General features: G+C 32.9%; 2 protein-coding genes across 2 annotated transcripts; both read right to left on the bottom strand.

Moving 5' to 3' along the window:
• Positions 1-2: 2 nt before the first annotated feature.
• Positions 3-8,484, bottom strand: LOC120596723 (olfactory receptor 5L1). Its single transcript, XM_039855191.1, has 3 exons — positions 7,560-8,484; positions 5,712-5,812; positions 3-41 (listed from the first exon to the last, which is right to left on the bottom strand). The coding sequence occupies exons 1-3, from the start codon at positions 8,482-8,484 to the stop codon at positions 3-5; spliced, it is 1,065 nt and encodes a 354-aa protein (XP_039711125.1).
• A 6,895-nt stretch (positions 8,485-15,379) lies between these two features.
• On the bottom strand, positions 15,380-16,330 carry LOC120596722 (olfactory receptor 5L1). The gene has a single exon (XM_039855190.1). It carries the CDS (start codon positions 16,328-16,330, stop codon positions 15,380-15,382), a length of 951 nt encoding a protein of 316 aa, XP_039711124.1.
• Positions 16,331-17,728: the final 1,398 nt, after the last annotated feature.

Raw genomic sequence — 17,728 nt, 5'->3', positions numbered from 1 at the left:
TGTCAGGCTTGGGAAACCAAATGATAAGTTTTGTATTTCTTCTAGAAAAAGTGAGAAAAAAACAGGTTAATATTAACTTCAGAAAAATACAAAACATTGATAATGAACAGGATATTTATGAGCTATAACAAAAACAGCACTGTCATATAATTCAAAATAGCAATTGTCTCAGTGGATCCTGCTGATGAAAATGGACTTAGGTATCAGCAGAAAACTTAAATGATTCCAACTTTATCAATTTATAGATTCAGATGATCGATTAAAGTTCAGCGGTTAGATGGGATTTTTAATAGATTCAATGACATAGTTCAAAGGTTCACAGAAATTATCTCCTGTTCTCTGAAAAAAAATTAAACTCTGCCCAGCAGAGTAACACCTACTGTGATTCTATAAAATATAGGATTTTTTATTTTTAGTTGAATTTCTCAAAAACATAAATTTGAAAGCGAAGTTGTCCACAATTCCATTTTTGAGAAATGTCACAAATTTTTGAGATGTATGGTTTATGAAAACCCTTTAAATTTGGAATTATGAATAAAGAGGATAAAATATTTACTGAGCATGATCAATTTACATATCAAATTGACAAAGTGGGTTAATCAATTATGATAGTAATGATCTGTGCTAGTAAAAACTCAGGAAGATGGAACTCTTCCTTAAATTTTTCTGGAAAGTAATTAGGTCACATACATTAAGTCTTAACTCTGACAAAATAAAAAGCTATCTGCTATTTTTATGAGAGATTTTATTCTTAATAAGCTGCCATAAGATATATTTAATTGCATTGATTAAATTGTGAATAATGACATCCACAGCTACATTGCAGCAGTGTTTATAATATTAACAATGGGAAAATTCAATTATCAAAAATAGAGCAATTGTTAAACTTTGGTGCATCATATCCTGAGTAGAAAGCTACTATGATCTTTGAAATTATGTTTAAGTGATGGTTAATTTTTTTTAAGTTAAATAATACAATATTGGTTATATATAGAGATGTAAAGGAAGATGTACAGGTAGAGGTATAAATACCTACGATAGTGATATCATATGTTATCACTGTAATTGGCGATAAAGGTGAAGATTTTACCCACATTAAAAAAGACATAAGTGAAAACTTTCCCAAGTTCTCCCTACTACTTGGTTGTGGCAAGGAGTTATATTCGTATCCTGTATAATGAAATCTACTATCCAGGCCGGTCGTTAAACAAAATGCATATGGAATTCGAAGAATTTTACTCTGTAACCTCCCTCCTGGACAGCAGGCAAAGCATACCTACGACATGTAGTGAAAATTAAATAAAGAGATTCTGCACTGGAAACAAAATCTTATATTTTCTTTATATCTTGAGCCAATTGTAGAGAAAGTAAAACAAATCACCTACCTGTAGTCATAGTGTTCTCCACTGGACAAAAAAAACCCCTAAAATCCTGAGTATTGCGCAATTCAGAGTTAAAACAGGAATATCTACTTGGAATATTGTCTTCCTAATGTTCTAGGTTGATAATAAGAAAATAGTTTATGATAAACTCAAAACAAATCTCAACATGTTCACCTCATCTACTGAACAGAGATAGTTCACATGACCTGACCCTCCATCTCTCCATGACCAACTCCCAGATACATAAATTAAACCCTCAGAATTAGGGTGACAACTAAGGAGCTCCTCCACTGTCATAAATTCCAGATTTCATGAAAGAAATTATTGTGAAATAAGGGAGGAAAGATGAAAGAGAGAGAAAGAGAGAGGGAAAAGGGTTGGTGAGAAAACATATATCATTTGTTTATTCTGAATTCTCTCATACACATCAACAACGTTTGGTGTTACAGAGGAAATTATCCTAATTCACCATTAATTCTGTCTGGATATTAAAAGACAGCAGCATTTGAAACAGTAAATGCAGAGGAATATGGGCTCTACTAAAACATTCTCTAATTAGAAGGAAGATGAGTTAGCTATATCCTTAAAATAATTGTTTCCTGGGAAAATAAGAATCCTCCATTTTCAAGTACCCAGGGCCTGGTTCTCACTAACAAACCTGAAGGTAGACATCTCCTCCCTGGTGGTGAAGATGTTAGGATGAGTACAGTTAGAGACTTATACTGTAATTTAAGCTCCTGGGGAATGGGTCCCTCAAGTTGCAAACCAATTATTAATCTCTATGGTATAACAGACTATGTAAAAATTAAACTAAGACTACTTTTGATGTAACACAAATAATTATTGTATGGAATAGCATCAGGAAATTTATTTTTTAATTATCCCACTTTGGGAAAAAAGTTTTTAAAACCATACTTGTCTCCTTCCAGATTTTAAGGTGCATTATGATATTACATCCTAGTGTCATATATGTAAGCCACAGCTCAGATTGCCATAATGAAATAAAATGAATATTTCTGATAAATTCTCTTTCTTATGACATCACAAAAACTCTTAAATTCCTGTAAGCCACAGTGACTAAAACTACTCTAGATTTCCTTAAATGCCATAAAAGTAATGAACCTACTGATCAGAAAACTATACAATAGTTCTCATTTTGGGGGCACTTATATTAGAAACTGTTCTAAGTATTACACAAATAGTAACTCCTTTTATCTTCATAGGAAGATATATTAACAATATATAGTCGTTCAATCAACATGTTTAAGAATGCTAAATATAATGATGAGTTGATCCCGTCTTCATTACGCTATCGCCTCTTTATCCTTTGTAACATTTTGTTTTCTAAAGTCTTTGTTTTATATTGATATATCCACACATGTAATATTTTCTCTCCTTTTATATTTAACTTCATGTGTCTTCATCATTAAGGAATTTCTGTAGATAACACAGAATTTTCTTTTGCCTTTGTGTCCAATATGATAATCTCTATCTTTTATTTGTCGGTGTAAACTGTTTATAGTTAACGCAATTATTGAGGTGGTTGAATTAAATATCTTACCTCAACACATTAACTCTATTTGTTCCATCTGTTTCCTGCCCTTCATCCTATTTTCTGTCATACTTCAAAGTGAGATTTTTTAAAAATCTCTATTGACATTATTTTTTCTCCTTTATAAAATTATAATGATTTTCAGGTGTTAACGATAAACATTTAATAAATCATAAGTTTTGTATAGGCCATGAAACAGTGAATTCGTCAGTACTCTCTTATCCTATATGCTGTTATTTTACTATGTTATACAGAGTTTTGTACAGATTATAAATATTTTATTGCTATTGTTTTTATTCCTTAAGCACTTTGATAATATAACTATACTTTCTCCAAGCTTGCAAGGATTTCATTTAAAACAATTAAAACTAAGAAAAAAGGGGGTCAAACGTAAGATGATGGAAGGAAATATAACTTTGGGTGGTTAATATTCAATTTAATAGACATATAATATATTACTGTACACTCAAAATCTATATAATTTGATTAAACGATGGTATCTCAAAAACATTAATAAAAAAAGTAAAATACATTTCAAATATACATTTAATATACAGTTACCTGTGTTTTTTTATTTCTTTGTGAGCTTCAATTTCTGTCTGGTATGATTTTCCTTCTCCCTGGAAAACATATTAAATACTTTTCATAATACAGGTATACTGGTAACAAATTACTTCAGTTTTTGTTAGTTTGAAAATAGCTTTATTTTTAATTTATTTTGGAAGATATTTTCCTATATATACCATAAAACTGTAGTGACAGTTTTTTTAGTTGTTTTTCCTCTTTAACGCTTTTATTTTTTCATTCATTCTTTTCTGTATTTCAGGGTTTCAGGCAAGAAATCTACTCTAATATTCATTTTTTTCTTTATATAAGTTGTTCTCGAGTGAAGGTGGGTTTGTCTCTGCCCATATTCATATATAAGGGACATTTGGCAATAAATTTGTGGAATATAACTAGAAGGAGATGATGAGGGCATCTAGATTGTAGAGACCACAGATGCTGTTTAACATCCTGCAATGCCACAGATGACACTCTACAAGAAAACTCACTCAGAGTCGAGAGTGCTGTTTTGACCCAAACAATAAATTGCATAGAAGAAAACATAGGTACCAAATTCACAAACCCTGGTTTAAGAGAGGATTTTGTGAATTTGTGCTCAAAGGCAAAGGAAATAAAAGCCAAAATAAATAAATGGGACTAGATCAAACTAAAAAGTTTCTGCACAGTAAGAAAAAGCCATCAACAAAATTAGAATTACCAAATGACCCGGCAATCCCTCTTTTGGGTATCTATCTCAAGAATTTGAATACATTTATCTCTTAAGATATATGCACCCTTATGTTCATTGTAGCATTATTCATGGTGGCCAAGACATGGAAACAACCCTAGTGGCCTTTGATAGATGATTGGATGAAGATGATGTGGTATATATATACAATAGAATATTACGTAGCCAGAGGAAAAGATGAAATACTGCCATTTGCAACAACATGGATGAATCTTGAGATTATCATGCTAAGTGAAGTAAGTCAGACAGAAAAAGTTAAGAACCATTTGATTTCACCCATACATGGGATATAAAACTGAAAGCAACAAATGAACATGACAAACAGACATGGACATGGACAACAGTTTAGCGGTTTCCAGATGGAAAGGGGAGAGATAGAGGAGATAGATAAAGATAAAGGGGGTCAGATATAACGAGATTTGACTTTGTATGGTGAACACACAATGCAATATACATATGATGTATTATTGAATTGTACACTTGATATCTATATAATTTTATTAACCAATGTTTATTAAGCAATAAATTTAATAACAAACGAAACAAAACGAATAAGTAAATAAAGTGTGCCATGGCTCAAAATCACTTTTTGATGTATAATGGTTCTTGTAGCAATATTTTCTCTATTACTTGTCTTTTTCCTGTGAGGTGTGTGTGTGTTCATGCGTGTATCTGTGTGTATCTCTGTGTGTGTGTGCAGCTGCATGTGTATTCATTCTGGTTTGTGTTCTCTGAGATTCTCGGACCTGTGGTTTGGTGTCTTTTGTTAATTTTGTTAATTCTTAGCCATTATCTCTAAACATATTTCCTCTGTCCTGATCTCATTTTTTCTTTTACTTCTAATTTTCCAAATAGTTATTTGGAAAAAGTTATTTCCAAATAGTTATTTTTCTACTTCTGATTTTCCAAATAGTTATTTTGGCTATTTGATGCTGTCGTACAATTTAAATATTTTCCCTTGTTGCTTTACTTTTTGCACCTCTGTGTGTATCATGTTGGGATTCTCTATTGGTATAAAAAGTGCAGTTCCTGTGTGGTTGAAATCTCAATTTACTGTCTTCGTTTTGTCACTCACTAATTTTAAAACATTGGTCAGAGCAATAAAACAATATGTATTTTCATTTCCTCAAATAAAACTTAAGGTTTATAGCTCTGATTTCACAAAAATGTAATCATCTTTTACCAAGATAGAGAAAAAACACAAAGACTTATATTTTAAAAATGAATTATTTATCATTTATTCTAATCAAGAACAATATAACATTTTTTATATTTTTCCAAAATCGTCCCAAGTAACGTAAACAAGTTAGTGACACTATGCAAAACAAGGCAATTTATTTGTAAATATATAAAATATTTTTGGTTATGATTACATAGCTAAATTTTTGAAAAAGTTTATTGTAATTTATCATTATAAATTTAAAATCATATAACAGTTCCAAATTACTTTAAGAACAATAAGATCTTTGTCCAGTTTTCATATTACCCTCAAAAAACGGTTAGAATTTATTCTCTCAATAAGTTCTTGAACAATTTGGAATTTCATCAAAAAATAGAGTACAAAATAGAATGATATACAAGAAATTCAAGCAAAATTGATGACAGGAAAAAATTAAACATGTTAGAGAATTTTAAAACTTAGATATTTGTATCAATGAGGGCATTTATAGTAAATATTACTAATAGTAGAAGAAAATTAGTCCTCTCTAATATATATAATAATCTAGATTTCATTTTTTTGGAGTATAATTGAAATGGAAAGTTAACTTAAAACAACATTTAAGTCCAAAGAAAACAATTAACTCTCAACGCTTATGAGAAATCCACTCAGTTCTTTTATGAAAATTGCCTGCAGAGTCCTGACGAGAATTCAGATATGCCCGTGGTCAAGAGGCCATATAATTACATAAATTAGTTACATATTTACATTGTTTGGTAGATGATAAAAAGGAAACATAAAACAGATTATAAATATATTTTCTTTGGTGTTTGTTCTCACTATTCTGAGAAACAAGCTAGTATTTCTGAACAAATTATCAATATTCTCATCTTTCACACTGGAACTTTTTCTGAAGTAATTTAGATTAGTAGGGACATCTTATGCAATTTTTCATTATTTGGAACACCTAACACCTTACAAGATTGTAAGAATATGGTAGAAAAAAGTAGCTCAAAATATTTGTTGACTCATTGACTTATTTATACATACTAATCTCTTGAACATTATTCATTTCCTTTATTCTTGAATAAAATTTGTGTATTTCTCTTTTGTCACTCTTTAAAAATTGCCCATTCTTGTCTACAGCCATGGCACTCTGAACACGCCTGATCCCTTCCAATATCAGAAGCTAAGCAATGTCGGTCCTGGTTAGTGCTTAAATGGGAGAACACCTAGGAAGACCAGGTGCTATAGGCATTAAAAATAAATAAATAAATAAATAAATAGCCATTCTTTGTGGCCAAGATAAAAAAAAAAAGCATCAATTCGAAAGACATCCCTTTGCTATCTACAAATGATTTTTGCACTGTATCTCTTCACCAACCATTTTATGCTATTTGCTAATGCCCATGAACTATAAGGTTCTTGAATGTGAAACTATGTCTGAGCCTGTCATGCATTTTACTAAATTTAAATGGGGCTAGCAATAAATGAAAGGATTGTTCCCTGAGAGGCAATGATGGCTGTGAGGTGGAAGGCACAGATGAAAAAGGCTTCATGCACTCCCTCTGGAGAGCACATCCACAGGATAGTGATGAGAATAAACAAGTAGGAGGTGAGGATGGTCACGATGGTAATCTCATGGAAACTGGCAATGATGTAAAACAACGATAACAGCAAAATAATAAAATTAACAAAAACAAGAAATAACCGCAACATAAAATAACAAAAGAAAAACAAAAAGATAAAAAAGATGCATACGCACATGGAAATCTCATTCTGTGTATAAAGTGTTTGATAAAGATTTGTTCCTCTTCGTAAAATAACAGAAATTCAATTTTAAAAAGGATCATAGTTTCCATAATAGATTCTGAAAGTGTGATTTTCAAAATTCTTATAAACTTTATGAAATTAAACCTTTGAGTCTGAACAGTCTATTCCCATGCCCAATTAAAACATTTCACTTGAATAAAAGCAAAGTGGTAGGCTTCACACTCAAAATATGCTCAATCCTACCCTTGTCAATTACAGAGACACAAAGATAACAGAATCAAAACGAATCACTCATTGAGACCTACCTCCTGGCTGTTCTCTCCAATCAACCACTGCAGCCCGTCCATTAGCCCCTGCACCAGCCTCCACTTTGGATCTTAGAAAGTATTCTCTGTGAAAATATTTTGGAGTTCAACACTTTTCTGAGAGCCTCCTTCACGTCCTTATTCCTCAGACTATAGATCAGGGGGTTCAGCATGGGGATCACCACAGTGTAGAACACTGTGGCCACCTTGTCTGTATCCTCACTGTTGCCCAAACCGGGCCCGAAATAAGTAAAAAGGATAGTTCCATGGAAGACAAGAATGGCTGTGAGGTGGGAGGCACAGGTGGAAAAGGCTTTGCGCCTCCCCTCCGCGGAGCGCATCCTCAGGATGGTGATGAGAATAAACAAGTAGGAGGTGAGGATGATCACGATGGTGATGAGCTCGTTGAACGTGGCCACAATGTATAGCATCAGTTCATTCAGAGTGACATCAGAGCAAGCAAGAGATAAGAGAGGGGGCAGATCGCAAAAGAAGTGGTTCATCACATTTGAACTGTAAGAGGTGATCTCAAGAGCTAAACACAAGTGAATCACAGAACACACAGTCCCACAGAGGTAGCAGCCAGACACCAGCTTCACACAGAGTTCCTTGGACATGGTGACCAAGTAAAGCAGTGGGTTACAGATGGCCACGAAACGGTCATAGGCCATCACAGCCAGCAAGAAGACCTCAGTGATTGCATAGGCACAAAATAAATAAAACTGTACCATGCATCCCAGGAAAGAGATACCTTTATCTTTGTTCAAAATATTACCCAGCATCTTCGGTACAATGATTGTGGAATAGCAGAAATCCACAAAAGAAAGGTGGCTGAGGAAAAAGTACATGGGAGTGTGGAGTCTAACGCTGGCCTGAATCAGAGCAATCATGCCCAGGTTGCCCAATACTGTGACTCCATAGATTATAAAGAACAGCATGAAAAGAAAGACCCTGAGCTCAGGGACATCTGTTAACCCAAGGAGAATGAACTCTGTCACAGCAGTGCAGTTCTCCTCCCTCATTTTCACCATCTGTCAGGCTTGGGAAACCAAATGATAAGTTTTGCATTTATTCTAGAAAAAGTGAGGAAAAAAAACAGATTAACATTAACCAGAAAAAATACAATATTGATATTGAACAGGGTATTTATGAGCTATAACAAAAACAGCACTGTCATATAATTCAAAATATATTTGTTTAGGTGGATCCTGCTGATGAAAATGGACTTAGATATCAAGAGAAAACTTAAATGATTCCAAATGTTATCACAATAGATTCAGACGATCGATTAAAATTCATCAGTTTGATGGGTTTTAGAATAAATTCAAAGACATACTTCGAAGGTGCACAGAAATTAACTTGTTTTCTGAAAAAAAAAGAACTTAACCTCTGTCCAGCAGAGTAACACCTACTGTGACTCTATAAAGTATAGGCTATTTTTAGTTGAAACTCTCAGGAACATAAATTTGAAAGCAAAGTTGTCCACAATTCCATTTTTGAGAAATGTGATAAATTTTTGAGATTAGTGGTTTATGAAAACCTTTTAAATTTTGAATTATGAATAAAGAGGATTAAAATATGCACTGAGAAAGATCATTTTACATATCAGATTAACAAAGTGGGTTAATCAATTATGATAGTAATGATCTGTGCTAGGAAAAACTCAAGAAGTTGAAACTCTTCCATAAATTTTTCTGGAAAGTAAGTAGACCATGCACATTAAATCTTAACCAGTACTACAATAAAAAGCTATCTGCTATTTTTATGAGAGATTTTGTTCTTAATAAGCTGTCATAAGATATATTTAATTGCATTGAGAAAATTGTGAAAAACAATATCCATAGCTACATTGCCACAGTGTTTATAATATTAACAATGGGAAAATTTAATTGTCAAAAATAGAGCAATTCTTAAACTATGGTGCATCTTATCCTGGGTAGAAAGCTATCATGTTCTTAGAATTTATGTTTAGGTGATGGTTAATTTCTTTAAATTTATATAATACAATATTGGTATGAGTAGAGGTATGAATATATATGATAGCGATATCATATGTTATCACTGTCATTGGTGATAACTGAAAGGTGAAGCTTTTACCCACATTAAAAAAGAGATAAGTGAAAACTTTCCCAAGTTCTCCCAAGAACTTGGTTGTAGCAAGAAGTTATATTCGTATCCTGTAATGGAATCTACCATCCAGACCTGACATTAAAGAAAAGGCATATGAAATTTGAAGAATTTTACTCTGTAACCTCCCTCCGGGACAGCAGGCAAAGCATATTTATGGCTTGTAGTGAAAATTAAGTGAAGAGATTCTGCACTGGAAACAAAACCTTGTATTTTCTTTACATCTTGAGTCAATTGTAGAGAAGGAAAAACAAATCACCTACCTGAAGTCATAGTTTTCTCCACTTGACAAAAAATCCGCAAAACCCTGAAATTGCCCAATTCAGAGTTAAAACGGGAAAATCTACTTGAAAAATTGTCTTCCTAATGTTCTAGGTTGATAATAAGAAACTAGTTTATGATAAACCCAACAAAAATCTCAACCTGTTCACCGCATCTACTGAGCAGAGATAGTTCACATGACCTGACCCTCCATCTCTCCATGACCAACTCCCAGGCACATCGATTCAACCCTCACAATTAGGGTGACAACTAGGGAGCTCCTCCACGTTCATAAATTTCAGATTCTATGACAAAAGTTGTTGTGAAATAAGGTAGGAAAAGATGAAAGAGAGAGAAAGAGAGAGGGAAAGGGGGTGGTGGGAAAAGGTCTATCGTTTGTTTATTCTGTTTTCATTCATACACATCAACAACGTTTGACGTTACAGAGGAAATTATCCTAATTCACCGTTAACTCTGTCTGAATACTAAAAAACAACAGCATTTGAAAAGAGTAAGTGCAAAGAATTATGGGCTCTACTAAAACAGTCTCTAATTAGAAGGAAGATGAATTAACTATATCCTTAAAATAATTGTTTACTGGGAAAATAAGTCTCTTTCCATTTTCCAGTAATCAGAGCCTGGTTCTAGCTAACAAACCTGAAGGCAGACATCTCCTCCCTGGCGGTGAAGACGTTAAGACGAGTACAGTTAGAGACTTATACTGCAATTTAAGCTCCTGAGGAATGGGTCCCTCAAGTTGCAAACCAATTATTAATCTCTATGGTATAACAAACTATGTAAAAATTAAACTAAGACTACTTATGATATAACAGAAATAATTATTTCTATGGAATATCATCAGGAAATTTATTTTTTAATTGTCCCAATTTGGGAAAAAAGTGTTTAAAACCATACTTGTCTCCTTCCAGATTTTAAGGTGCATTACGATATTACATCCTAGTGTCATACATGTAGGTCACAACTCAGATTGCCATAATGAAATAAAATGAATATTCCCTGTAATTTCTCCCTTTCTTATGATATCACAAAACTCCTAAATTCCTGAAAGCCACGGTGACTGAAGCCATTCCTTAAATGCCATAAAAGACATGAAACTGCTGATCAGAAAATTATACAATACTTTGGGGGCACTTGTGTTACAACCTATTGTAAATATTATACAAGTATTAACTCATTTTTTCTTCGTAGGAAGATATCTTAAGAATGTATAGTCGTTCAATCAACATTTTTAAGAATGTTATGTATAAAGATGAGTTGACTCCTTCTTCATTATGCTATTGCCTCTTGATCCTTTGTAATATTTTGTGTTCTTAAATCTTGTTTATATTGATTTATCCACACATGTAATATTTTCTCTCCTTTTATATTTAACTTAATATATCTTCATAATTAAGGAGTTTCTTTAGATAGCACAAATTTTATTTTGCCTTTATGTCCAATATGATAATCTCCATCTTTTAGTTGTTATGCATAGACTGTTTATAGTTTATGCAATTATTGATATGTTTGAATTAAATACCTTACCTCAACATCTTAACTCTATGTGTTTCATCTGTTTTCTGTCTCCTTCATCCTGTTTTCTGACATGCTTCAAACTGAGATTTTTTTAAATCCCTATTGGCATTATTTTTTCTTCTTTATAAAATTATAATGATTTTCAGGAGTTAATAGTAAACATTTAATAAGTCACAAGTTTTGTATGGACCATGAAACAGTGAATTCCTCAGTACTCTCGTATCCTATATGCTATTATTTTATTATATTATATAGAGTTTTATACAGTTTATAAATGATATTTTATTGCTATTATTTTTATTCTTTCAGCACTTTGATAATATTACTACACTTTCTCCTAGCTTGCAAAGATATCCTATAGAACAATTAAAACTAGGAAAAAAAGGGGTCAAATATAAAGTGAAGGAAGAAACTTTAACTTTGGGTGGTGAATACTCAATGCAATATACATATGATATATTATTGTATACTTGAAACCTATATAATTTGATTAACCGATGGCACTCCAAAAATTTAATTAAGAAAAGAAAAATACATTTCAAATTTACATTTAATATGAAATTGCCTATGATTTTTATTTCTTTGTGAACTTCATTTTCTGTCTGGTATGTATGATATTCCTTCTCCCCACAAAACATATTAAATACTTTTGGCAATACATGTATACCAGTAATAAATTACCTCAGTTTTTGTTAGTTTGAAAATAGCTTAATTTTATTTTAGTTTTGAAAATTTTTTTATATACACCATTCTCTGGTGACAGTTGTTTAGCTGTTTTTCCTCTTTAATACTTTCATTTTTTTCATTCACTCTTTCCTGCTTTCAGAGTTTCAGGCAAGAAATCTACTCTAATATTTATCTTTCTATCTTTATATAAGTTGTTCTAAAGTGGAGGTGGGTTTGTACTCACCTACACACATATATAAAGGACATTTAGCAATAAATTTGGAATCTATCCCCAAAATTTGAATACATTTATCTGTAAAGACTTATGCACTCTGATGTTCATTATATCATTATTAATGGAGGCCAAGACATGGAAACCACCCAAGTAGCCTGCAATAGATGATTGGATGAAAAAGTTGTGGTACATATGTACAATGGAATATTACTCAGCCATAAGAAGAGACAGATAAAGTTAACCATCTGATTTCATCCATACGTAGCATATAAAACTGAAAGCAACAAATGGACATGATAAACAGAGTCTCATGGACATGGACAACAGTTTGGTGGTTACCAGAGGGAAAGGAAGGAGGTAGAGGAGATAGATAAGGGTAAAGGGGGTCAAATATAAGGAGATTTGACTTTGGATAGTGAACACACAATGCAATGCAATACACGTATGATGTATTAATTTAATTGTCCATTTAAAGTCTATATAACTTTATTAATCAATGTCACCCACAATAAAATTTAATAAATAAACAAATAAATAGGTAGATAAAGTATGCCATGGTTGAAAACCACTTCTTGATGTATATGGTTCTTGAATTCAATATTTTCTCTTTTACTTTTTTTTCCTGTAAATGTGTGTGTCTTTGTGTGTATCTGTGTATATCTATGTGTGTGTGCACAGGCATGTGTGTTCATTCTGTTTGGTGTTCTCTGAGATTCTTGGACCTGTGGTTTAGTGTCTTTTGTTAATTTTAAAAAATTTTAGCCATTATCTCTACATATATTTCTTCTGCCCTGATCTCACTTCTTTTATTTTGAGTTTCCAAATACAGTTATTTTGGCTATTTGATCTTGTCGTATAACTTAAATACTTTCCCCTGTTTCTTCACTTTTTTTACTCTGTGCGTGTCATCTTGAAATTTTCTATTGCTATGAAAAGTGTAGTGCCTGTGTGCTTGAAATCTCTATTTATTGTCTTCATGTGGTCACTCACGAATTTTAAAACACTGATCAAAGCACTTGAACAGAATATATCTTCATTTCTTCAAAGAAAAATTAAGGTTTATAGCTCTGATTTCACAAAAATGTAATCATCCTTTACCAAGACAGAGAAAAAACACAGACTTATATTTTAAAATAAATTATTTATCATCGATTCCAATCAAGAGCAATATAAAATATTTGCTGTTTTTCCACAATTGTTCCAGATAAGTTAAGAAAGTTAGTGACACTATGCAAAAGAAGACAGTTTATTTGTAAATATATAAAATATTTTTGGTTATTATTACATAGCTAAATTTTTGAGAAAGGTTTATTGTAATTTAGGAAAATAAGTTTAAAATTATATAACAGTTCCGATTTATTTATAAATAAAATTGTTGTCCAGTATTCGTGTTACACTCACAAAAAGTCACAATTTCTTCTCTCAGTATGTTCCAGAACAATTTGGAATTTCATACAAAAGCAGAGAATGTAAAACAGAAGAAGGATATACAAGAATTTTAAGAAATTCAAGCAAAATTGATGACAGAAAAATGATAAACCTGATGTTATGGAATTTTAAAACAGATACTCGTATCAATGAGGGCATCTTATAGTAAATATTACTAATAGTAGAGGAAAATTAGTCCTCCCTAATATACACAATAATCTAGATTTGATTATTTTTGGAGTATAATTGAAATAGAAAGTTAATTTAAAGCAACATTTAAGTCCAAAGATAACAATTAGCCCTCCATACTTTTGAGAAATCTACTCAGATATTTTATGAAAACTTCCTATAGAGTCCAGATGAGGAGAATTCAGATATGCCCCTGGTCTCACTGCCATATAAATTAATAACATAGTCACATTGTTTGGTAGATGATAGAAAGGAAACATAAAACAGATTATAAATATATTTTCTTTGCTTTTTTTCTCACTATTCTGAGAAACAAGCTAATATTTCTGAACCTCTTATCAATATTCTCATCCTCCACACTGAAATTTTCTCTGAAATAATTTAGACTAGTAGAAACATCTTATGCAATTTTTCATTTATTCAAGCACCTTACAGAGTACCTTGTAAGCGTATGGTAGAAATAGTAGCTCAAAAATATTCGTTGAATCATTGACTTATTTATGCATACTCATCTCTTGAACATTGTTCATGTTCTTTACTTATGAATAAAATTTGCATATTTCTCTTCTGTTGCTCTTTAAAAATTACCCATCCTTCATGACAATTTTTTTTTCAAAAAGCATAATTATGAAGCAATCCCTCTGCTATCTACAAATGATTTTGCACTGTCTCTTCTCACCAACCATTTTATGCTATTTACTAACACCCTGGAATTGTAAGTTTCTTTAATGTGAGACTATATCATAGCCTGTCGTTAATTTACTAAATTTAAAGGAGGCCGGCAATAAATGAAAGGATTGTTCCCTGGGAGGCAATGATGCCTGTGAGGTGGCAGGCAGGGGTGGAAAAGGCTTAGCGCATCCCCTCTGCAGAGCACATCATCAGGATAGTGATGAAAATAAACAATTAGGAGGTGAGGATGGTCATGATGGTAATCTCATGGAAAGTGGCAACAATGCAAAGCAATAATAACAGCAAAAATAATAAAAATAACTGAAACAAGAAATAACCAATGAACATAAAATAACAATAAAAGAACAAAAGATAAACAAGATGAATACACACATGGAAATCTCATTCTGTGTATAAAGTGTTTGATAAAGATTTGTTCCTCTTCGTAAAATAACAGAAATTCAATTTTAAAAAGGATCATAGTTTCCAGAATAGATTCTGAAAGTGTGATTTTCAAAGGTTCTTATTAACCTTATGAATGTTTCACAGGAAACTAATCCTTTGAGTCTTAACAGTCCATTACCCATACCCAATTAAAACATTTCACTTGAATAAAAGCAAAGTGGTAAGCTTCACACTCCAAATATGCTCAGTCATACCCTTGTTAATTGCAGAGACACAAAGATAATGGAATAAAATGACTCACTCATAGAGACCTACCTCCTGGCTGTTTTCTACACTCCAACACTGCAGCCCACCCATTTGCCCCACCACCAGCCTCCACTTTGGAACCTCGTATATTGCTAAGAAAACATTCTCTGCGAAAGTATTCTGGAGCTCAACACCTTTCTTAGAGCCTCCTTCACATCCTTGTTCCTCAAACTGTAGATCAAGGGGTTCAGCATGGGGATCACCACAGTGTAGAACACTGTGGCCACCTTGTCTGTATCGGCACTGTTGCCAGAAGTGGGCCGGCAATAAATGAAAAGGATTGTTCCGTGGAAGACAAGAATGGCTGTGAGGTGGGAGGCACAGGTGGAAAAGGCTTTGCGCCTCCCCTCCACGGAGCGCATCCTCAGGATGGTGATGAGAATAAACAAGTAGGAGGTGAGGATGATCACGATGGTGATGAGCTCGTTGAACGTGGCCACAATGTATAGCAGCAGTTCATTCAGAGTGACATCAGAGCAAGCTAAAGATAAGAGAGGGGACAGATCGCAAAAGAAGTGGTTCATTACATTTGACCTATAGGATGTGATCTCAAGAGCTAAACACAAGTGAATCAGAGAACACACAGTCCCACAGAGGTAGCAACCAGATACCAACACCACACAGAGCTCCTGGGACATGGTGACCATGTAAAGCAATGGGTTACAGATGGCCACGAAACGGTCATAGGCCATCACGGCCAGCAGGAAGATCTCAGTTACCACACATGTGCAAAACAGGTAGAACTGCACAGTACATCCCATAAAGGAGATGGCTTTGTCTTCTTTCAAAATATTACCCAGCATCTTTGGCACGATGATCGTGGAGTAGCAGAAATCCACAAAGGACAGGTGGCTGAGGAAAAAGTACATGGGAGTGTGGAGTCTAGCGCTTGCCTGAATCAGAGCAATCATGCCCAGGTTGCCCAAAACTGTGACTCCATAGATCAGAAGGAACAGCAGGAAAAGAAAAACCCTGAGCTCAGGAGTATCTGTTAACCCAAGGATAATGAACTCTGTCACAGCAGTGCAGTTCTCCTCACCCATGTCTCCACTTCATTGAGGTTGGAGAATAATAACAGAATTGTTTATTGTTATTATTATATTATCCGAAATTCAGTTTTGATCGTCTCCTGGAAAAGACATGAGAAATAGGTAGAATAGGTAATTTTTTCAACAAGTAGGACATTGCTCTTCTGATGTTTAGGACAAGTCCAAACATTGTGGCACACAAATGCAAAGAGCTCACTTTATTTCACAGATCACACAAAGCACTCACATACATAAGAGCCTATGTGTTTCCCGGACCTACTCCTATACCACTGGGAGCCTGAAAGACCTCAAATATTTTTTAACTAGCCATATTGTTTTATGAAATTTAAATCCCTTTTTATTTTGCTGACTTTTTAGTTAGTATTGGAAATATTGGGATGCAGGAAATAATTTTTAAAAATATATAGTCCTTTACTGTTTTCCACTGAAATGATGAGAAATGTGCTTATTTAAGATTGTTACCCACAAGTGTTTATTTTTATCAATACTTTTTAGATGGAGAAAGTGTCTTTTCTTCATTTTTTTCTATAAAATTAGCATAGTGATTTTGTTAATTAGTATAATGCAAGCCATTATTCAGTGAATTGGTCTCTAGGATTCAAACTTCCTGTAACTGTGACTCTGAAGCATTATAATAACCTATTTGTCAAATAAATTCATTGCTTTAAATCTATTTGAAGAACTAATCAAAGATGTAAATATGAAACTAGTAACAAAAAATGTTTACTACACATTGAAGCATGACGTATGATAGTAAAACTTAGAAATAAAGTGTCAAACAGGAGAGAAATGATCAGTTATGGTATATATATATATATATACATATATATATATATTATAGAAAACTACACAGATATTAAAATGATACTTCTGATGAACTTTTAATGACCTAAAAAGTGACTATGATAAAATGACAAGTTAAAAAATAGTAAGATTGCACAGATAGGATATTATGTCTGTATACATAAGTTGAATTATATATTTAATCCTCGCAACATATATGAAACATAAATATTTTATTCCGATCATTTTTTTAAAAAAGCAATATAGAAATTTGCCTGAATTGTTACAAAATGTAAATGTTATGGGGCGAACTGGGAAAGGGTGTTATTTTTTAAATAAGGGAAGGATATATTTAAGGCCTTTGACCTATAGAAAATATCAACAGAAGGAAAGGACACCCTTGTTTATTCTGTCCCTCCTAACCCTTTGTCAATATATACGTGATTGAAGAGGTGCCAATTGGTTACTTCTGATGAAAAGAAAATATGGACTAAAACTTAACACAGCCAGGCATTTACCTCATTCTTCAAATAATTTCAAAGAGGTGAAAGATACGGGCATAAAGGAATCCTAGTTTAAAAACTAATATTTATCTGATAATATGGTTTT

Source organism: Pteropus medius, unplaced genomic scaffold, assembly GCF_902729225.1.
Source record: "Pteropus medius unplaced genomic scaffold, Ma_sr-lr_union100, whole genome shotgun sequence".
Classification (NCBI taxonomy): domain Eukaryota; kingdom Metazoa; phylum Chordata; class Mammalia; order Chiroptera; family Pteropodidae; genus Pteropus; species Pteropus medius.
Note: the sequence above shows the minus strand (reverse complement) of the source record. Positions and strands in the feature narration are given on the sequence as shown.

Bases quoted from the DNA above. Each gene is read 5' to 3' on its own strand.
- LOC120596722 (XM_039855190.1), bottom strand. From the start codon at position 16,330: ATGGGTGAGGAGAACTGCACTGCTGTGACAGAGTTCATTATCCTTGGG.
- LOC120596723 (XM_039855191.1), bottom strand. From the start codon at position 8,484: ATGAGGGAGGAGAACTGCACTGCTGTGACAGAGTTCATTCTCCTTGGG. The intron at 5,813-7,559 runs TATTTTCACAGA...TCAATTTTGCTT, and splicing joins AAAAGTGTTGAACTCCAAAA to GAATTTCTTGTATATCATTC. The intron at 42-5,711 runs GTAATATGAAAA...CACTTTTTCTAG, and splicing joins ATTCTAACCGTTTTTTGAGG to AAGAAATACAAAACTTATCA.